The 22,995-nt window shown below is 41.8% G+C and overlaps 2 protein-coding genes across 4 annotated transcripts in view; one reads left to right on the forward strand and one right to left on the reverse strand.

Annotated features, from left to right (window-relative positions):
- psma4 (proteasome 20S subunit alpha 4) overlaps positions 1–12,373 on the forward strand; it is a 32,396-nt gene extending 20,023 nt beyond the window's left edge. For all 3 annotated transcript variants that reach the window (XM_014124037.2, XM_045688049.1, XM_014124040.2), the window contains 2 exons: positions 7,826–7,949; positions 12,109–12,373. In XM_014124037.2, the coding sequence (XP_013979512.1) occupies positions 7,826–7,949; positions 12,109–12,263 (279 nt within the window). In that variant the 3' untranslated portion in view covers positions 12,264–12,373. The remainder of the gene's footprint in view (positions 1–7,825; positions 7,950–12,108) is intronic.
- Positions 12,374–14,310: 1,937 nt separating this feature from the next.
- The window catches only part of oaz2a (ornithine decarboxylase antizyme 2a), a 29,287-nt gene continuing 20,602 nt past the window's right edge, over positions 14,311–22,995 (reverse strand). Inside the window, 3 exon segments of the mRNA XM_014124041.2 lie at positions 14,311–16,833; positions 18,989–19,074; positions 21,733–21,905. Coding sequence (XP_013979516.1) covers positions 16,703–16,833; positions 18,989–19,074; positions 21,733–21,905 — 390 coding nt within the window. The 3' untranslated portion in view covers positions 14,311–16,702.

Genomic DNA, 22,995 nt, shown 5'->3' on the forward strand with positions numbered 1-22,995 from the left:
ACTTAGAATACGTGGACAACTACAAATACCTGGGTGTCTGGTTAGACTGTAAACTCTCCTTCCAGACTCACATTAAGCATCTCCAATCCAAAATTAAATCTAGAACCTATATCGCAACAAAGCATCCTTCACTCATGCTGCCAAACACACCCTCGTAAAACTGACCATCCTACCGATCCTCGACTTCAGTGATGTCATCTATAAAATTGCCTCCAACACTCTACTCAACAAACTGGATGCAGTCTATCACAGTGCCATCCGTTTTGTCACCAAAGCCCCATACACTACCCACCATTGCGACCTGTATTCTCTCATTAGTTGGCCCTCGCTTCATACTCGTTGCCAAACCCACTGGCTACAGGTTATGTACAAGTCTCTGCTAGGTAAAGCCCCGCCTTATCTCAGCTCACTGGTCACCATAGCAGCGCCCACTCGTAGCATGCGCTCCAGCAGGTATATCTCACTGGTCACCCCCAAAGCCAATTCCTCCTTTGGCCGCCTTTCCTTCCAGTTCTCTGCTGCCAATGACTGGAATGAACTGCAAAAATCTCTGAAGCTGGAGACTCATATCTCCCTCACTAGCTTTAAGCACCAGCTGTCAGAGCAGCTCACAGATCACTGCACCTGTACATAGCCCATCTGTAAACAGCCCATCTGTCTACACCATACTGTATTTATTTATTTATTTATCTTGCTCCTTTGCACCCCAGTATCTCTACTTGCACATTCATCTTCTGCACATCTACCATTCCAGTGTTTAATTGCTATATTGTAATTACTTAGCCACAATGGCCTATTTATTGCCTTACCTCATTTGCACTCACTGTATATAGACTTTTTGTTTTCTTTTGCTCTACTGTATTATTGACAGTATGTTTTGTTTATTCCATGTGTAACTCTGTGTTGTATGTGTTGAATTGCTACGCTTTATCTTGGCCAGGTCGCAGTTGCAAATGAGTACTTGTTCTCAACTAGCCTACCTGGTTAAATAAAGGTGAAAAAAATAAAAATGCATTTAGTTTTACTAGCATTTAATAGCAGTTGGAGGCCACGGAGGGAGTGTTGTATGGCATTGAAGCACGTTTGGAGGTTTGTTAACAGTGTCCAAAGAAGGGCCAGATGTATACAGAATGGTGTCGTCTGCGTAGAGGTGGATCAAAGAATCACCCGCAGCAAGAGCGACATCGATGTATACAGAGAAAAGAGTCGGCCAGAGAATTGAACCCTCTGGCACCCCCAGAGACTGCCACAGGTTCGTACAACAGGCCCTCCGATTTGACACTGAACTCTATCTGAGAAGTAGTAAGTGAACCAGGCGAGGCAGTCATTAGAGAAACCAATCTGAGGTGCCGTTAACTCTAATGAACTTATCCTCTGCAGCAGAGGTAATTCTGGGTCTTCCTTTCCTGTGGCGGTCCTCATAACGCTTGATGGTTTTTGCGACTACGCTGGAAGAAACTTTCAAAGTTCTTGAAATGTTCCATATTGACTGACCTTCATTCCTTAAAGTAATAATGGACTGTCGTTTCTATTTGCTTATTTGAGCTCTCCTTGTCATAATATGGACTTAGCTCTATTTGGTAAAATACAATTTTCTGTATAGCAACCCCCCTAACACAACTGATTGGCTCAATTGTATTAAGAAGGAAAGAAATTCCGCAAATGTACATTTAACAAGGCACACCTGTTAATTGAAGTGCATTCCAGGTGACTGCCTTATGAAGCTGGCTGAGAGAATGCCAAGGGTATGCAAAGCTGTCATCAAGGCAAAGGGTGGCTACTTTGAAGAATTTCAAATATAAAATATATTTGTTTAACCTGTTAGGGCTAGCGGGCAGTATTGACACGGCCGGATAAAAAACGTACCCGATTTAATCTGGTTACTACTCCTGCCCAGTAACTAGAATATGCATATAATTATTGGCTTTGGATAGAAAACACCCTAAAGTTTCTAAAACTGTTTGAATGGTGTCTGTGAGTATAACAGAACTCAAATGGCAGGCCAAAACCTGAGAAGATTCCATGCAGGAAGTGGCCTGTCTGACAAGTTGTGTTTCATCTTGGCTCTTTTTATTGAAGACAGAGGATCTTTGCTCTAACGTGACACTTCCTACGGCTCCCATAGGCTCTCAGAGCCCGGGAAAAAGCTGAACGATATCGAGGCAGCCTCTGGCTGAAACACATTATCGCTTTTGGCAAGTGGCCGATCAGAGTACTATGGGTTTAGGCGCGTGCCCGAGTCGACCGAATGCTTTATTTTCTTTCGTCTGTTTACCTAAACGCAGATTCCCGGTCGGAATATTATTGCTTTTTTATGACAAAAATGGCATAAAAATTGATTTTAAACAGCGGTTGACATGCTTCGAAGTACGGTAATGGAATATTTAGAATTTTTTTGTCACCAATTGCGCCATGCTCGTCACCCTTATTTACCCTTTCGGATAGTGTCTTGAACGCACGAACAAAACGCCGCTGTTTGGATATAACTATGGATTATTTTGAACCAAACCAACATTTGTTATTGAAGTAGAAGTCCTGGGAGTGCATTCTGACGAAGACAGCAAAGGTAATAACATTTTTCTTATAGTAAATCTGACTTTGGTGAGTGCTAAACTTGCCGGGTGTCTAAATAGCTAGCCCTGTGATGCCGGGCTATCTACTGAGAATATTGCAAAATGTGCTTTCACCGAAAAGCTATTTTAAAATCGGACATATCGAGTGCATAGAGGAGTTCTGTATCTATAATTCTTAAAATAATTGTTATGCTTTTTGTGAACGTTTATCGTGAGTAATTTAGTAAATTCACCGGCAGTGTTCGGTGGGAATGCTAGTCACATGCTAATGTAAAAAGCTGGTTTTTGATATAAATATGAACTTGATTGAACAAAACATGCATGTATTGTATAACATATCTGCTGACATAATCTAATGTTTTGCTTTCGTTGTAAAGCCTTTTTGAAATCGGACAGTGTGGTTAGATTAACGAGAGTCTTGTCTTTAAAATGGTGTAAAATAGTCATATGTTTGAAAAATTGAAGTTTTTGCATCTTTGAGGTTTTTGAATAACGCGCCACGGGATTACACTGGCTGTTACGTAGGTGGGACGATTTGGTGCCACCTACCCTAGAGAGGTTAACAATCTAAGCCAATTTTTGGTTTTGTGTAGATTTATTGGGGGGGGAACAATTAATATACATTTTAGAATAAGGCTGTAACTTAACAAAATGTGGTAAAAGTCAAGGGGTCTGAATACTTTCCGAATACACTGTACATGCATAATAATCTTCCGTTAACAGACGTGCACTCTCCCTCCCTTCCTCACACACTGTCTCCCTCGCTCTTAAAAACACACCACACATGCACACACTGCTCCCAACTTTTAAAATGTTAGGCACCAAACATAATTTTAAGTGGTAACAGAAAAAGATTTTTGGTATAGTTTAGGCTTACATTAGGCCTAAATGAGTCCTTTTTTGAAGCACATGTTATGAGTAGCAGATCCTTTTCCTTCATTTGCCAATCAAATTTGCCTAAACCTACTGTCAACTTACAAAGTTGTTTATCAAACCAATAATTTGGGACCCGGGATAAGTATAAACAGCCCGCGACATGGTTTGTGAAATTATTTAAAATGCACGTGAATTCCAATAGAAAGAAAAGTCATCTCCGGTAATATGGGTAATTGTTTTTACTGTTCAGGCTAGAGACAAACCGTTTTCTTTGCTGTAAAGTTGCAATCATGCATTTACCTTCTCGGACACTGAGGCTGCATGACAGTGAACTTGCAAAGTCTACTCAGTCTGGTCTGTGCTCTTGTTTATAACAAGCGATTCAATTATGTATCAACATTGCTCGCTTTGTGCGCTGCTCCAATGTAGCAAATGTACAAATCGTACGTTTAAATTTTTTGGGATAATTTAGGAGTAATATAGACGTGCAAAGAGCGGATGGAGAGAAGCAGAGTGAGGGCTGGTAGGGGATGTGGCTGGCTGATATCAGCTGCCACACATGATATGCGCATGAAAGGGAAGTGGATGTTATTGTTCCTGTGTATACAAGAGACTAGTGGCAGTTGCTTAAATTCAACAATATGTATTAACAAAATGGACTAAACATTTTAGAACAGGCGCCAGCAGGTTCTTTAGAGCGGTAGGGCTGGAAAAAGTTGGTTGTAAGCATATGAAACGGTACTACGGTATTCTAAAATGTTGCTATCATGAAGTTTGGTACAATGATATTACCGTGGAACTGGTATACCATGGAACACTACATCCGCATATAGTTGTTTACAATTTTGAACAGATTGACCAATGGGATTTATATAAACAGTTTAGTCCAAATATCAACCCCAGTGGTACCTCTTATGTACTTCAAGAAATTCAGACTTCACTCCATCAATCACGAGGGCCTGTCACTAAGACAATCATGAAACCATGAACAGGCTGTGAAATTCGACCATTGCAGGCTGGCAAAATGTGTGCAGTGTTGGGATTAACATGTGTAACCGGGATACCGGGACTGTCCCAGGAGCCTACTTTACATTTCCCCAAAAAAATTCAATGCCGGGATGCTGGCCTTCTAGGCGGAGTTCCTCTGTCCAGTGTCTGGCAAAATAACACAATCTTAATATTTTCTTTTTATTGGCCAGTCTGAGATATGGCTTTTTCTTTGCAACTCTGCCTAGAAGGCCAGCATCCCAGAGTCACCTCTTCACTGTTGAAGTTGAGACTGGTGTTTTGGACCTCTGTAAGCCTATGTAGATATTCCATAAAAAATCTGCGGTTTCCAGCTACAATAGTCATTTACAACATTAACAATGTCTACATTGTATTTCTGCTGTTTTTAATGGACAAAAAAAGTTGCTTTTCTTTCAAAACAAGGACATTTCTAAGTGACCCTAAACTTTTGAACAGTAGTGTACATGTACTTCTGCCAGGTAAGCCTACTTTGCATTTAACATTTTAATTGAGAAGGTTTTTTGGGAAAGTATTTGTCAATCCACAAGGCGCTTATCACTTCAATTGCTAGTGATGGGCGTTCCCAGTCTTTTCTGTGAGCCCAATCATTTGGCTCCATTCACCTAAAAGAGCTGTTAATTTGGCTCATCTCTCCTTGCTATTGTTCCTGCACTGAGGAATTACCATCTTCAGAGAATGTTTTTATAATTCATCTGCAGATCAGCAGTAGTAGCTGTATGCAATTCTGGGAGCCAAATGAAAGTCTCTTCACATATGCGATTCGCTCCCGACGTTCACCAAAAAGAGCCGCTCATTTGCAAACGACCCATCACTACTGGCTACACATGGAGTGATTGACAAATGCCTGCACCACACACAGTAAAGGGAAATATTGCTGGAAATAATTAACAGATATTGTGTTAGGTTTGGTTTTTAAAGCTAATAGTGGATAACCAGGGGTGAGAGAATGTTCTGTTGGTTAGATAGTAGCTGGGATCTTGCCGTGTCTGATACTTGAGATTTGTTTATGACAGTTTGTGGTGGAACACGGGGAAATTGCATGTTCTTTCGGAATTGTTTGGTGAGCTGCTTATAGGTGGTCTGCGAGCTGCTGGTAGCTCACGGTTGACCTGTTGGAGACCCCTGGTATAGCCTACAAAATAACGTGTGCCTCTTTGGACTGTCATTGACACTTCAGACAGTCACATTTGATAGGCCTATGCACAATTCACAACATAGGCATCTCTGTCAAAGACATGAATCCTGTTAACAATTCAGAGGCATGAGGGGAAATTGTATCTTCTGTCCTAGAGCCTAGGCTAGTTTCCAATCCCACTGAAACCCCAAATCCTGACTTCTGTCTCGCATGGAAATTCCTAACTGTTCTGTCATCCATAGGTTGCATTATCAAAAAGCACATCTTTCAACCTATGAATGCCAAAATACCGGCACGACATTTCACCCTCTTCTTTGCGCTGTCCCGTACTTTCTGCCCGTATGAGAGCTTCGGCAGAGAATGTGAGATCAACCTTGGTATTTTAACTACACTTAACAAAAAATATAAAAGCAACATGTAAAGTGTTGGTCCCATGTTTCATGAATTTAAATAAAAGATCCCGGGAAACTTTCCTTAAGCAAAAAAAGCTTATTTCTCTTAAGATTTTTTTTACATCCCTGTTAGTGAGCATTTCTCCTTTGACAAGATAATCCATCCACCTGACAGGTGTGGCATATCAAGAAGCTGATTAAACAGCATGATCTTTACACATTTGGACCTTGTGCTGAGGACAATAAAAGGCCACTCTAAAATCTGTAGTTTTGTCACACAACACCACAGACGTCTCAAGTTTGAGGGAGCATGCAATTGGCATGCTGACTGCAGGAATGTCCACCAGAGCTGTTGCAAGAGAATTTGTTTATTTCTATTCCTTAAGCCGCCTCATTGTCGTTTTAGAGAATTTGGCAGTACGTCCAACTGGCCTCACAACCGTGTATGGCAAGCGATTTGCTGACGTCAGCGTTGTGAACAGAGTGCCCCGTGGTGGCGGTGGGTTAAGGTATGGGCAGGCATAAGCTATGGACATTTTATTGATGGCAATTTGAATGCACAGAGAGATCCTGAGGCCCATTGTCATGCCATTCATCCTCTGCCATCACCTCATGTTTCATCATGATAATGCATGACCCCGTGTTTCAGGGATCTGTACACAATTTCTGGAAGCTGAAAATGTCCCAGTTCTTCCATGGCCTGCATACTCACAAGAAATGTCACCCATTGAGCATGTTTGGGATGCTCTGGATCGACGTGCACGACAGCGTGTTCCAGTTCCCCACAATATCCACTAACTTCACACAGCCATTGGAAGAGGAGTTTGACAACATTCCACTGGCCACAATCAACAGCCTGATCAACTCAATGTGAAGTAGATGTGTCGCGCTGCATGAGGCAAATGGTGGTCAACCCAGATGCTGACTGGTTTTCTGATCCATGCCACTACTATATTTTTATACGTATCTGTGACCAACAGATGCATATCTCTATTCCCAGTCATTTGAAATCCATAGATTAGGGCCTAAATGAATTTATTTAAATTGACCGATTTCCTTATATGAACTGTAACTCAGTAAAATCTTTGAAATTGTTGCATGTTGCGTGTTTTTATATTTTTGTTCAGTATATTTCCACTGTTCATTAACACGATTTTGCCAAATATAGGAGATATTCTGTCATTTGTTGAAGGTTCTCTAGCAAGCTTAGCAACTTTGGTCATTTGACATTTGTTTGACTACCATTTAAAAAGTTTGTATGATTCGACAGCGCTATACTCTGGGTGCGCTCGGTGTCGAGAGAGCCAACTGCTGAATTAAGGAACATGATAACGCTCAGAATTTTTGAACGGCCTGTTTTTTAATTAACGTCATTGGCGATCCGGTGGCGCAGCCAAACTCTTATTTGAGGAGAACCCTGGCATAGTGATCATATCTTGGTTTTAAACGCTTTAAATGGGCACTTCTGATTTTTGCGGTATTTCCCGGGAATCTCTGATAAATATGAATGATTCCCCGTATTAAAACTTGGTAGATTTTTGGGAAAATATTCATCACCAGTGCAGTGCATGTGTAATTCTTGATATAGGTCTATTTATTGATGTTATTTCATGAAACCACACAATTATTTTGTAATATTGTATTTTTCTCACAGGTGTGGGGGTTTTTCTGGACAATATTTCTGGCCATTTAGGGGACCCTTTTTGGCTCACCAGCACCCCCAATGTCTTCAGTAATGTAACTTTTTAAAGTGTGTGTTTTTTTCTTCTTCTTAGTGTTGTGTTAAAGATGTTAAGTGTCTTGTTTGTTTCCTCTCCAAGGCGGCTGTGTCCATGCTGAAGCAGGACTTCAAAGAAGGAGAGATGTCTCTGTCCTCTGCCCTGGCTCTGGCCGTCAAAGTGCTCAACAAGACTATGGACGTCAGCAAGCTGTCTGCTGAGAAAGGTGTGTGTTAGTGAAAGATTGTCTGTGTGTATGAGAGAGCTCTTGAGACTCAATCAGAATGGAATATTACTCAAATTGAGTGTTAATGGACCTTTTTAACTTAAGCCATGTTGACATTGGCAGTTTGAAGTGACTCAGATATTTCAAGCCACATTTCAAACCACCTTCATAGGTTGTTTAAAGTCAGATGCAAATCTGATCCCTGCTCTAGGGCTGGGTAGGATACCATATTTTACTATATACTGGTGTTGATGGACAGACCAGGCTGGGTTTTTACTTTACCTTCTGTAACGGCATTTGAATGTTGGTTTGTTAAATGTGATACACTGTGTGTAACATCCATTTTTATAGTTGACTTTGTTACTTGAGTCATCTCTCTCTATGCCACTTTCCACACAGACCTAGCCCCGACCCCTGTCACTCAAGGAGCGCGATTTGTTGTTCCTCGAACACGAGACAGAGACACTTGCATTCAGTCTGCATGGTCAATGCAGCACATGCAACAATGTTGATGACGACAATGCTGTTTTCACTTTGCTTCTTACTATAAATCCACTAGTGTTCTATACTGAACAAAAATATAAACACAACATGCAACAATTTCAAAGATTTTACTGCGTTAGTTCATAGAAGGAAATCACTCAATTGAAATAAATTCATTAGGCCTTAATCTATGGATTTAACATGACTGGGGCCCACCCACTGGGGAGGCAGGCCCAGCCAATCAGAAATACTTTTTCTCCACAAAAATAAATACTCCTCAGACGATCCCGCAGGTAAAGAAGCTGGATGTGGAGGTCCTGGGCTGGCGTGGTTACACGTGGTCTGTGGTTGTGAGGCCAGTTGGATGTACTGCCAAATTCTTTCAAATTATGTTGGAGGTGGCTTATGGTAGAGAAATGAACATTACATTCTCTGTTGACATTATTGCAGTCAGCATGCCAATTGCACGCTCCAAGACTTGAGACATCTGTGGCCTTGTTATGTAATTATCATGCTGTTTAATCAGCTTCTTGATATGCTACAACTGTCAGGTGGATGGATTATCTTGGCAAAGGAGAAATGCTCACTAACAGGGATGTAAAAAATGTGTGCACAATTTGAGAGAAAAAAGCTTTTTGTGTGTATGGAACATTTCTGGGATCTTTTATTTCAGCTCATGAAACATGGGACCAACACTACATGTTGCGTTTATATTTTTGTTCAGTATATAATTACACTATTAGTTTGTTTCATACATCTGCAAACAGCTAGTTTATTTTTTCTTAGCAAGTTAGGCCTAAATCTTGTTAGTTGCTAGCAAGTTAGCTGGCTAGCTAGCTAATAAATGTACTGAGTCAGAGCAAACGTAATTAACTATACAGACTGATAATACCAGTGATGGTGTAGATTTAAATCTGCATGTTTGTGCAACAGGATCTTCTAAATCAGTGGTTCCCAAACATTCAACCTCCAGCTGCGTGCCCCTTCTAGCACCAGGGTCAACCCAGCTCGTGGGAAGTGACAAAGAGCTCTTATAGGACCAGGGCACAAATGATAATAATCAATAATTATGCTCTTTATTTAGCCATCTTACATATAAAACCTTATTTGTACATTGAAAATTGTGAATAACTCACCACAGGTTACTGAGAAGGGTGTGCTTGAAAGGATGGACATAACTCTGCAACGTTGGGTTGTATTGGAGTCGGTCTTAAATCATTTCCATGCACAGTCTGTGCCTGTATTTAGTTTTCATGCTTGTGAGGGTTGAGAATCCACTCTCACATTTGTACGTCGTTGCAAAGGACATCAGTGTCTTAACAGCGTGATTTGCCAAGGCAGGATACTCTGAGCGCAGCCCTATCCAGAAATCTGGCAGTGGCTTCTCATTTTAAATTCAATTTTCACAGAACCGCTTGTTGCAATTTTGATGAGGCTTATATCGGTAAGTGGACTGGAGGCAGGGCATGAAGGGGATAACAAATCCAGTTTGTCATCTGTTTCGGGAAAGTACCTGCGTAATTGCGCACCCAGCTCACTCATGTGCTTCGCTGTATCACATTTGACATTGTCCGTATCTTGAGTTAATTTGCACACACATCATACAATGAGGGAAAGACCTGTGTGTTGTCCTTGTTAATGCAGACAAAAAAGAGCTCCAACTTCTTAGCCTCAATTTTGTCCCACACATTGAATATAGTTGCGGAGAGACCCTGTAATTCAGATCATTCAGGCGAGAAAAAACATCACCCAGATAGGCCAGTCGTGTGAGAAACTCGTCATCATGCAAGCAGTCAGACAAGTGAAAATTATGGTCAGTAAGAAAACTTTAAGCTCGTCTCTCAATAAAAAAAAAAGTGTCAATACTTTTCCCTTTGATAACCAGCGCACTTCTGTATGTTGTAAAAGCATTACATGGTCGCTGCCCATATTGCATAATGCAGAAAATACACAAGAGTTCAGGGGCCTTGCGTTAACAAAGTCCAAAATATATTTCAATCAGTCAGGTATTCCCTTGGCAGCAAGAGCCTCTCGGTGGATGCTGCAGTGTACCCAAGTGGCGTCGGGAGCAGCTGCTTGCACGCGCGTTACAAATCCACTAGGTCTCCCTGTCATGGCTTTTGCGCCATCAGTACAGATACCAACACATCTTGACCACAAGTCCATTTGATGTCACAAAGCTGTCCAGTACTTTTTGCAGAAGAGGATGTCTTCCTTAATTGACCCCCATAAACGTAACAGACACATACCAGGAGCTTCCCCCCCCACCACATATAATTCACTGGCTTGTATGCGAAGCAGTAATTGTTTCAAAATAGTGTTGTTTGATGAAGGCATTGTCTATAGTTTTTTTGGCCTTTTCCCCCAGCATTGTCCCAGCCATATCCGCGGCAGCAGGAAGAATTAAGTCGGTAGCTCACCATATAAGACGCTCCTAGCCTCTTCTTATTAATGGTATCTGTTGCTTTTATACATGTCCTACTACTCAAAAGTAGTCTTTATTCTCGCTCAATAAACTCCTGTGGCTTATTTTTCAAATTGTCATGTTTCATTTCTAAATGTCTGCGCAAGAGTGAAGATTTCCCACGAGAAAGTAACGGTTAATGTGGTTGGATGTTAATTATTTGACTAGGGTACCTGTATTTGACATAGTGTTGTTATTTCGCTGAACACTAGATGGTTTAATTGTATTTTTGGCAGTGAAACGAGGTTCCTCAGGTGAGGGCAAAAAACCTCACCCAAATGTATACCCCCGTTGGAAAATATAAATGTACTGTTTGAAAATGTGAAGGAAAAAAATATGAATCACATTTTTATTTGGCGTACCCCTGAGGAATATGCAAGGCATGAATGGTAGCTACCTGAAATAGCTAAGAGTAAAGATTCCATGTAGCCAAAGATTATAGGGTCACCTAGGAAACACTTTATCAACACTTTGGTTCCTACCGTCACAACTTTTATTATTCGACAACATAAAATACCATCATACTGTCAATTTCTTTTTCAATACTGTGATATATTTTGGCCATATCGCCCTATCCTGGACATGTGACTTGTCTGAACGGTCAAATTTGATATATTTGCCCTCAAGTGGTTTTTATATTGTTGATTGCTAGCTACTCTGTTTGACAAGAACATGGTAGCTAACTAGCTTGTTAATTGTTTACAAACAAATTGGTGATTGTGCTAGAAAGCCAAAAAGGTCTTATGAAAGTTATCCTTTTGAGGCTTTAATAACATTCAAAGGAAATGGAAAATGGCCATGGCAGGCATTGTCACCTTAGCTTGCTACTTAACTTCTGAGGAATGGGAAACAAGCACCACCATCAATCAGCCTACACACTGCACACACACTGTTGTTACTATGACAACTAGCATAGACTTGTCAGCAAATGACTGCTGTCTGAACACACACGTTTTGGTCACTTGCTGTTTGGACAGTCCAGTAGTCCAAAATAGTTTTGAAAAACAGATTTGAGCATTAAGGCCTGCTGTGTGAACAACGCTTTATTTGCATATACTGTATATGTATGTCTGTTGTATTGCGTTCCTCATTTTCCCCCTTCCAACCTCTTAAGTGATAAATATTCCCCCCAAAAGTTATGTTACTGGTTTACATGCTGGGTGGTAGCCTCCTTTTTGTAACCCTATGTGTCTCCGCTTTGGTGTTATCTAGTGGAGATCGCCACTCTGACCAGAGAGAACGGAAAGACTTGCATCAAGGTGCTGAAACAGAAGGAAGTGGATGAGCTGATCAAGAAACACGAGGCGGAGGAGGCCAAAGCGGAGAAAGAGAAGAAGGAAAAAGAGCAGAAGGAGAAAGACAAATGAGTGGCCCACATTGTTACTTTTCTGTAAAAAAAAATAAAAAATTGTTCAGGTTTTCTAAATTGTTCTTTGACTATCTGTTGTATTTCTTTAAATAAAGGCTAAATACTATACATGTCTGGCATCTGCTGAATGATGTTTATTCAGAAAGCTAGGGCTGACTGCGTGTTGTCATTCACATTTTCTGTGTAACAACTCGTACAAAACTCACGAAGCCTCTGCACAGTCTAATATTTGTCACACTACGTGTGTCGTATATTAAACATGAGCCATCAAATGAGAACACAGTATGTTTGAGAGGAAATGTGACTTATGCTGTAAGCTATATGCTGAGCCATCAGTGCTAAGGAAATGTTCATGAATAGTGTTCTGATCATGTAATGTGGAGAATATTGAAATTCCCTAAATGTGCTTATGCAACATCCATATTCCATGCGCTTTTCTGGTGGAATTAGCGGATATCGGATGCGATGTAAAAGATGAGTCAGGTCATTTTTAGAAGGGATTAGTCATTGATTCTAGCTTGCTTTAATTCTGCTGACCTGATCCTCAAACCCCGATAGCTGTACATGCAGAAAAGGGACTTGTGCAAAATGCCGTGACTGACATCCATGCGGTAGCAGCGTCAATCTGAAGGCTTGTTATGTAAAGTCAAGTGAAGATTAAGGTCAGAAGGGACTGACTGTCCTTTTTTGCTCCACCAGGGATTAGTGGTGGGAGCCAGAATGGCAGCTGGGTTTCTGCTGTGTCAGTCATGTTGCATAAAACATTTTGTGTGGAAAAAGTAATCGAAAATATGTAAAATGTGTTGTACTGTAAATCAGCCTTACAACCTGAGTGTGCACAGGGCCTAAAATACACCTTGTAACCCAGCAACAAAATAGGCCCACATTCAGACTAAATAAATAGCATGTCTAAATGTCTGAGACCATAGTGATTGTGTGACTACATAGAAGTTTTAAAGTCCGCTTCAAACCATGCTGCTGCTATGAAACACAGAACAGATGCCTTGGGGGCAGCCTAGGCTAAACAAGCTACTTTCCACTTAGCAGTAAACAGGCCTAACTCTCATCTGCACACAACGCCTGTAATGAGGTCAGAGGTCAAGCTCTGTCCTTTGCGCTGCCTTGACACTGGACTGTGGAAAATGCCTAAGGCATGTAGCACAGCACCTTTACTGGCCTGACACCGGAAATAGACGGAAAGATCAACCAGTTTGGGACAAAGTGGGCTTGGCTGAACATCAGGAGTGTCGGACAGTTTCCAGGAAACAGCCTGAAGATTATTGGTTGAATCGGCAAGAGAGCTGAGAGCCCAGCGGGAGAAGAGCGTTTTATAGCCTTTGGCCTACTCATTCTGATAAACAACTCTGCATTTGACTCACCTATTCCATTAATCCCAACATCTTTGTCTCTCACATGCACTAGGTTACTGTTGGTAGATACCTTTGAGGTTTTGTAAAGCCTTGCCTAAATAAGGTTGAGGGGGTAGTTCACAATCACAAGTGTAGGCCTACAGATTGCAGACCCAAAATGTATTTGTGCTACATCTGAGATAAAGGGAAGGCCCACACATGGTGTATTGCTGTTCCCCATTGTATCATATACTGCAGCAATAAAGCAAAGGTTTGACTTCACAGAAGTCTTTGTCAGGGCCAGACATCTGAAGTCTAAATGATACAGGAAATGGAATAAAGTTCTGGGGATGATGGAGACTTCTGTGAAGTCAACACGTATAGTATCATAGTGCAGGTATAACACAGTGCACTTATTTCTACAATTTACTTTTTGACCAACCCTATTTAGCGTCACTACTACATCGTCCTAAATACAGAAGATTAAATGCTAAATTCAACAACCTGTTTGATGGACCGTTGTCAGTACAGCGGTCTGTCAAATAATGGTGCTCATGAGTCGGTTATTACCGTTCCTTTTTTTGGTGCCAAAACCCGGGATCAAACCCAGGGACAAATTCTTACTCAAACACATTCTCTCTCAATTGTCAGCAACTATGCACACACATCCCGATGGATAAACAAACACAAGCAAGATAGATTAAAACAATTTAATTTTTTTCCGGACAGAAAAAGTGAAAGGTATAAGTATGGATTGCCATTGAATGATTCTCTGTACGCCACTGTAAACAAAACAACTAAACTAGGCTATAAGAAAGAAACAATCAACCAAGAAAGATACAGAAAAATATAACTCTGAAGATGAATAGACATTGTCCTTTTCGTCACTGCTCATTCAACAGCTATAGACAGGGTTGGTTGTTTAGCAACAACTGACGCGTGCGCAACTATGGGGCAAAAGCGACTGGGTTGACTTGTAAACTATATTTCTTCAATGTTTATTGAAATCATAAATGCATTTCCACAATGAACACTTGTCTCTCAAATACATCTTTACAGTTGTTGGTTGGCTAGCTAGCTAGCAAAACTTTGCCATAAGCATTGACATGAAATCAGTCAAAACAAGACAAGACATGGTATCAAGAACATGATGAAACTAGCTAAAATGAGTCATTTACGATTCCCCACATGGCAGATTGTCCAGATTGGTACCGACATATGGACAATCAGAATCACAACTCCTCATGGACTTCTGCCCCATTTGAAGTGTGTGTATAGTTTTTGTGACGTCATCTAACCCATCTATGAAGACTCAACATCTACACACATGCAAAAATTAAAGCCCCCTGCACATAGGATCCCAAGCACAGATCACTCTTGACCATGTTCCTCTGAGACAAAATGCTATTGGTAGGGGAATATATTTGTATACTGCTTTCCTGAAGAAACCAGGTCACCCTAGAACTGTTTTAGGGATCTTGTTAGTGTGAGAGAGAAACTTAAGCCAGTGTCCTATAGGATTACTGTTAACCGGAACGTTTTAACTGTTACTGCTGAATGTAGAACTATTTCTTTGGCAATTCTGTCTGGTTTGCACGGCAAAACAAAATGGAAGGCGCTGGCCACATCTCCATAATGGACCCTAATGCACTTCCACTCGATTTTACGTGGCTACCTAAAGTGCTGTGTTGTGACTTTTCCCTTCATGGGTTGGTTTCCTTTTTGCCACATTGCTTTGGGTAGCTAGGGATGAATGTGGGAAATGGGGAACATTCTACAGTAAGACTGAAGTGTAAAAGAGAACATTGCTGTCTTTTCTTAGGCGGAAAAGGCCCCACCACAACCCTCTCAAAATAGTTTCAACTGAGCAGAGGTGTTGTTGGGGGTGGTACTACTAGTACAAAAGGGCTCTGGTTGATAGAACTGTATACGAAGATATGAATTTTAACTGGGATTGAAACCAGGAAGAGCTGTCTCAGCCTATTCTTATATCGCTTCAATGTATTTGCAAAATGATGAGGGCTAAGTCTAGCTATGTTTATGTGGTAACTTATGTGCCGAGTGAGAATGGATTACAACATTTATGTTTAATGGTTCTTCCACTCTTCTCGATGTACCTCTACTGGCTCAATAATTCAGGTGTTGTTAGTTTCACAGGCTCATTGCGTAGCTGAGCGACCTCAGGCGAGGGGAACGCACATCATTGCTGCAGAGAGCTGTGAACTAGATTGCCCTGACCCAACATTCAAAACGACGACCTTCGACCAGCTTTCAAATATCAGACGAGACTAACAATATCACGCTAACTATAATCTGGTAAGAAAATAAGAAAACCGTAAGCTGAACGATCATAGCTAGTGATGCAAAAGTAGGAATGATGACTTAATATACCCAACAGTTTGAGAAAAAATATATATGTTATAGAATGATTGCAATTGTAACGGAAAGATCAGTGTTATACTTGTCCCAATCATAGAAAAAAATACAAGCAGAACTATTAATTCATTCATGTTGACCCAACCATACCCAGGCAAATATCCCCTTAAAATAATTCCCTTATGCTACCCATTACATTGCTGTCCCTACTAAACAAGCCCTGCTTTGTATAGAAACCACTGTACATTAAAAGACCCAAGTCAGGCTCTTTGATATTCCGTGCAAGCTGTCAGAGTATAGATATGCTTTTACTTCCAGCCAAAAAGTCACCCTGTTGGATTGTTGTGGGCAGGCATGTAAAGCCTGGCATGGAGTGGAGCCCATCGGTGGGGCGATTAGTCAAATCTGAACCAATCGGGTGATGACTCAGTCCAAGCTCCGCCCTTTCCATGCTCCACCGCTGTGTATCACCACAGAGATCTTAGCATCCCCAAGCACCACACCCCTCTTATAATAGACTCTACAAAAGTATGACAACCCAATCAATGAGAAGGGTAGAGATTTGGGTGGAAGAGAGTATCTTTGGGGTTAGGGAGGGGACACACAGTTTGAGGATGGGGGACAGGGATGAAGGCAGCTGGCGGGAGGGGTTCTGTGGGGGTCATGTGTGGGCTAGGGAGCGGCAGGGTGGTCCGGTTTTACAATGTTTCATTCACTCCTCATCGGAGCTGCTGTTTTCCAGAGAGTAGACCATGAAGATGAGGTCTGTCCGAGCCGGCACCAGAGGGTTGCCGGGTTTCACCACCTCAAAGCCCATGTAGTGGAAAGTCTTTATGATGGATACTGTTAAGAGAGACCATACAGAGAAGTTAGTGAACCTAGCAGGACCAGGACAGGATTAACCAGTGTTGTGGCCGTTCTGTCTTGGGTACCAGATTAGAAGCACTATCTAAGATTAACTTCCCTAGAACATCACTGCCACTTCTAATCAAGATACACTACATGACCAAAAGTATGTGGACACCTGCTCATCGAACATCTTATTCCAAATTCATAGGCATTAATATGGAGTTGGTCTCCCCTTTGCTGCTATAAGAGCCTCCACTTTCTTGGAAAGCTTTCCACTAGATGGTGGAGTGGCAGGTAGCCTAGCGGTTAGAGCGTTGAACTAGTAACCGAAAGGTTGCAAGATCGAATCCCCGAGCTGACAAGGTAAAAAATCTGTTGTTCTGCCCCTGAACAAGGCAGTTAACCCACTGTTCCTAGGATGTCATTGAAAATAAGAATTTGTTCTTAACTGACTTGCCTGGTTAAATAAAGGTAAAATAAATAAAATAAAAATGGTGGAACATTGCTACGAGGACTTGCTTCCATTCAGTCACAAGAGCATTAGTGCGGTTGGGCATTAATGTTGGGTGATTAGGCCTGGTTCACAGTCGGCGTTCCATTCTACCTCAAATGTGTTTGATGGGTTTGAGGTTAGGGCTTTGTGTAGACCAGTCAAGTTCTTCCACACCGATCTCGACAAACCATTTCTGTATGGACCTCGCTTTGTGCACGGGGGCATTGTCATGCTGAAACAGGAAAGGGCCTTTCCCAAACTTTTGCCACAAAGTTGGAAGCACAGAGTCATCTAGAATGTCATTGTATGCTGTAGAGTTAAGATATCCCTTCACTGGAACTATGGGGCTTAGCCCGAACCATGAAAAACAGCCCCAGATCATTGTTCCTCCTCTACCAAACTTTACAGTTGGGACTAGGCATTCGGGCAGGTAGCGTTCCCCTGGCATCCGCCAAACCCAGAATCGTCCGTTGGAATGCCAGATGGTGAATCGTGATTCATCACTCCAGAGAACGCGTTTCCACTGCTCCAGAGTTCAATGGCGGATAGCTTTGCACCACTCCAGCCAACCCTTGGCATTGCGCATGGTGATCTTAGGCTTGTGTGCGGCTGCTCGGACATGGAACCCCATTTCATGAAGCTCCCGACAAACAGTTCTTGTGCTGACGTTGCTTCCAGAGGCTGTTTGGAACTCAGTAGTGAGTGTTGCAACCGAGGACAGACGATTTTTACACATTCTGTGAGCTTGTGTGGCCTATCACTTCGCGGCTGAGCTGTTGTTGCTCCTAGATTTTTCCACTTCACAATAACAAAACTTTCAGTTAACCGGGGTAGCTCTAGCAGGGCAGAAATTAGACGAACTGACTTGTTGTCAAGGTGGCATCCTATGGCGGTGCCAAGTGGAAAGTCACTGAGCTGTTCAGTAAGGCCATTCTACAGCCAATGTTTATCTATGGATATTGCATGGCTGTGTGCTCGATTTTATACACCGGTCAGCAACGGGTGTGGTTCATTTGAAGGGGTGTCCACATACTTTTCTATGTATAGTGTACTTATAAGCTATGGTCGTTTGATTTCATGGACGTTATTAATATACAAAAGGATAGCTCAATCAAATGTCATTATCCATTCAATGTTTTTTTTCTCCAAGGAAATGTTCTACAGTTGGAAAGGAACTGCAACCCTTGCTTTCCAATGTGTATCATAGTCTAAACATCTAATTGGGACAGTCCAAGTACATTATATGGAAATGAATTAGCATGCTAATGCTAACCACCAATTATGTGCCCATTAAAAGCTAGAATTGGCAGTTGCTTCATCCATTTGTGACTTATACATTAATGATATATAGCCATTGATTCTTTAAGAATATAACTTATAAATGCCCCATGAGCCTAGCTTAAATGTCATACCTCATCAGAACCCAAAATATAAGATTGTTTTACTCTAATCTTGTAAACAATGTAAATGTAAACAAACAGTGTATAGCCTCAACATGTTTAAAACTATAATTTTGATATCATGGATGGTCAGTCCTTGCATCCACCCAGAGCTTTTCACCAAAACAGAGGCGGGGTGACATTTTTTGGGGGTTTCAAATAAGAATTCTAGCTGCACTCCTCCTTTGAATCCAGCACTAAATAGTGGAGCGCTTACATCGATCCTCTCTGGCTCTATCGAACCACAAGAACACGTAGTTGACTTTCAGCTTCTCCTCAGCAAACTCCAGCAGGCTGGTGAGCCTGGGGAGAAAGAGAAGGGGGAAGAGAATGAGATGATGCACTGTTTTTACATAAGAGAGTAGACTTACATAATAATGCAGTGGCAGCTGCAGTGCCCCCTTAGAATTAGCTTGTTAGCTCTGCAGTGTTGGAGAAGCCGCTGGCACTGTGCCAAGGCCGTGCCAAGAGGATATTGACATGACACTGATGACATAACGACGCCGCGTAATGGCTCATTTCTATTCATAAGAGGAATGGACTAGAGCAGTGTTCCCTAACCCCAGTCCCCCCAACAGTACATATTTTTGTACTGGCCCTGTTGACAAGTAGAAACATACCTGATTCTACTTGTCAACTATTGATCAAGCCCTTGACAAGTTGAATGAATCAGGTGTTTTTTGTTTGGGACTACAACTAAAATGTGTGCTGTTAGAGGGGTACTCGAGGACCAGAGTTGGGAAACACTGGACTAGAGAGAGAGAGAGAATAGCCTCCCTGAAATGCATTGTTTCAAGTTTTATTAGTCATATGTTAGGGACATGCATGCAGGGCAGGGTTACCGAACAAGCACACAGGGCATGTGCCCCTCGTGACAAAATGTGTAGAATAGTGTTATAAACGGCACATTTTTCTCTCCGCACCATGGCAAAATGCTGTAAGTCAGATTTCTTCCACCGAATATCTTTAGAAGCATTAGGAAGTAGAGACGCTGTTGCACCCTCTTGACTACTGGTGATGTTGTTGGTCCATGTCAAGTCCTCGGTGATGTGGATGCCGAGGAACTTAAAACTACTGACTCTATCGGAAGTCCCGTTCATGTGGATCGGAGCAAGTCAACAATCAAATATTTTGTTTTGCTGATGTTGAGGGAGAGGTTGTTGTACTGGCACCGCAATACCAGTTCACTTACCTCCTCCCTTTTAGGTTCACTCGTCGTTGTAGGTTATCAGGCCTACAATTGTTGAGTTGTTAGCAAACTTGATGATGGAGTTGGTGTCGTGCAAAGCCACGCAGTTGTGGGTGAACAGGGAGTACAGCAAAGGGCTGAGGACACACCCCCGGGGGGCCCCTTTGTTAAGAGTCAGTGTGGTGGCGGTGTTGTTGCCAATCCTCACAGCCTATGGTCTGCCCGTCAGGAAGTCCAGGATCCAGTTGCAGAGGGTGGTGTCCAGACCCAGGGCTCTGAGCTTGGTGCCGAGCTTGGAGGGAACAATAGTGTTGAATGCTGAACTGTAGTCACTTAACAGAATTCTCACTAAGGTGTTCCTCTGATCCAGATCAGAGTATGTGAGTGGAGTTGAGTGGTCGGAAATCCCGCTCATTGCTCATGGAGCGGTGGCTTGCACACCACTCCGGCGCTCCACGTCCTTTCCAACTGCTTCGCTAAAAACCGCTCCTTGCTCAAAGGGAAATAAAACTGCTGCTCCAAATTCACTCCATTCATTCAAATCACAATTTAACCAACACACATCTATTTTTTTTTGACTACCTGAACCTACCATTTGGTTTTGAAGTATTGAAACCAAATCTCCCAAGTGGTGCAGCAGTCTAAGGCACTGCATCTCAGTGCAAGAGGCATTACTACAGTCTGTTGAGGCTGTATCACATCTGGCCATTATTGGGAATCCCGTTGGGCGGCGCACAATTGGCCCAGCGTCGTCCGGGTTTGGCCATCATTGTAAATAAGAATTTGTTCTGACTTGCCGAGTTAAATAAAATATAATTTGAATGAAAAGTATTTCAATAAATAACAGGAAAAAGAGACTGTAAGTGCTTATAATTTCAAGTAGGCTACATGTCATACAGTATTAAACAGCATATAAAAACTCTAAATAGGTCAGGAGCAAGACAGTTAGCCTAAGAAGGAACGATTAATTTATTATTTAGGTTATATTATTTATATTATTTCAAGGCTATAGCCTTCAAATAAATAAATAGTGAAGCATTTGAATGTGTGACACACTAGGTTGGCAGGGACATTAAGTGCTCAGAATTTAAACATTTAGTTGGATTAAATAATTATAGTTTAAAAATTGCACATAAGCTGTGACTTACTTAGAATTAAATACAAATTTAAAAAATGCCTTATTAGGCTCATTCGTATGTGCCTTTTGAATTCATTTTTAGAAACATGAGTTTGGCCAGAGTCTGGTCCCTGGAGAGCAGGCCAGCAGAGGAGAATACCCTCTCAGCGCTTGCAGAGCCACTGGGGACGCTTAACACCCTTTGTGCCACTCTTGCCAGGCTGTGCAGGGATGTGTAGTTTTTTCTTCTTCTGTAGGTAGGCCTAAAGGATTTTAGATAAAATAATCCTATTAAAACTGAAAGCTCCCTGAAAGAGGTAATATGCCAGGCCTATTGGGCCAAAATCAATCATGGCCTTTTGTATAGATAATAGAACGAAAATGAGATCAGATATTTTGTTGATAAATACTTTGCTACAATGACACAATGACCCACCTCGTCCTTTCTGTTAGCATGTGCACGCTCCATTGTCCTTATACTATAAATGTTGTCAGAGTATAACTTGCATGGGAAATTAGTAACCTAACAGGTCATCCAACATTTCTGTAATGGGTGTCTGCAGGCAAGCTGGTAGGTCTTAACAAGGGGTATGTGTCTCAGAGCTGTATGTAACACCCTGCCTGTCTGTCCTTCTTCGTGTGTGCCTATGCTTACCCCTCCTTGCTGCCCTCCGCCAGCGCCCCAGCGGGGATCTCCAGAAAGAGGCTGTCTGAGGAGAGGGCTGTTTCCCAGCAGGCCGTGCGGCACTCGCTCAATTGGTAGTGGAAGTGCAGGATGGCTGGTGTCCCATTGACAGGAGCTGCCCGCGTCACCGTAAGCCTCTCGTCCTTTAGTGGAGAGGAAGGGAGGACAGACGAAAAGGTACATTTCCTGAAGATAATTTGTGTGCTTGCGTCATACAAACTGTACACACAGCACTTTGACACTTAGCTCATTTAAGACAACGTCAGTGGCCTTGGCGTTTTTCAAAAGAGTGGGGATTAGAGTATTATGTGATGTCTAAATTCTCTAAACCTTGAAAGAATGCAGATTTTCTTTTCTATTGACTGTATTAAATCCCATGAGTTTCCCATGGACTTATTTGAGGTAAAACCAATGAAGTACAGTGTATAAAACCTGGATTTGTCACGAATGTCGTAAGAACATTCAGACCAAAGCGCAGCGTGAAATCGGTTCGACATTTTATTAGAAGTGAACCGCACAAAAAAACAATAAACGAAACGTTCTGGAGTGCTCACAGGCAACTACACAAAAACAAAACAAGATCCCACAAAACACAGTGGGGAAATGGCTGCCTAAATATGATCCCCAATCAGAGACAACAATAAACAGCTGCCTCTGATTGGGAACCATACCAGGCCAACATAGAAATAGAACAACCTAGATTACCCACCCTAGTCACACCCCAACCTAACCAACATAGAGAATAAAATACTCTCTATGGTCAGGGCGTGACAGGATTGCTGATGCTATGTATTGGCCAATGAGAGGCTTAAAAGCCACCAGTCAGCCATATTGATATTCCCCAGTAGGAGCAGTCCTCCATAGGTATGAATGGAATTCTACAGTGTTTCAAGAACAAAATGACATGTATTTAAAGACTGACTGACACTAAAAAAACAATTAATCCCTTTGAAAACGGCCCATGTGGCATCGATATGAGTCAGAAACATTGATTTTTGTGTCAAAATGTACTACAAAGTGTAAATAGGATAATTTTGGTCATAAAGTCAGTCTTGTCTATAACTGAGTTTGGAACCTCAGTGCGTCACAACGAGGTTGGGTTTGGATTACAATTATGTCTATCGTGGGTGAAAAGAGACAATAATGAGATGAATGTCGCCTATCATTGAACGTCTGACTGACATGTGACAGCTGCGTTTTAGAAAATAGCATTGAGCTATATTGTTCATCTGC

This window comes from Salmo salar, chromosome ssa10 (assembly GCF_905237065.1).
Source record: "Salmo salar chromosome ssa10, Ssal_v3.1, whole genome shotgun sequence".
NCBI classification, from domain to species: Eukaryota; Metazoa; Chordata; class Actinopteri; order Salmoniformes; family Salmonidae; genus Salmo; species Salmo salar.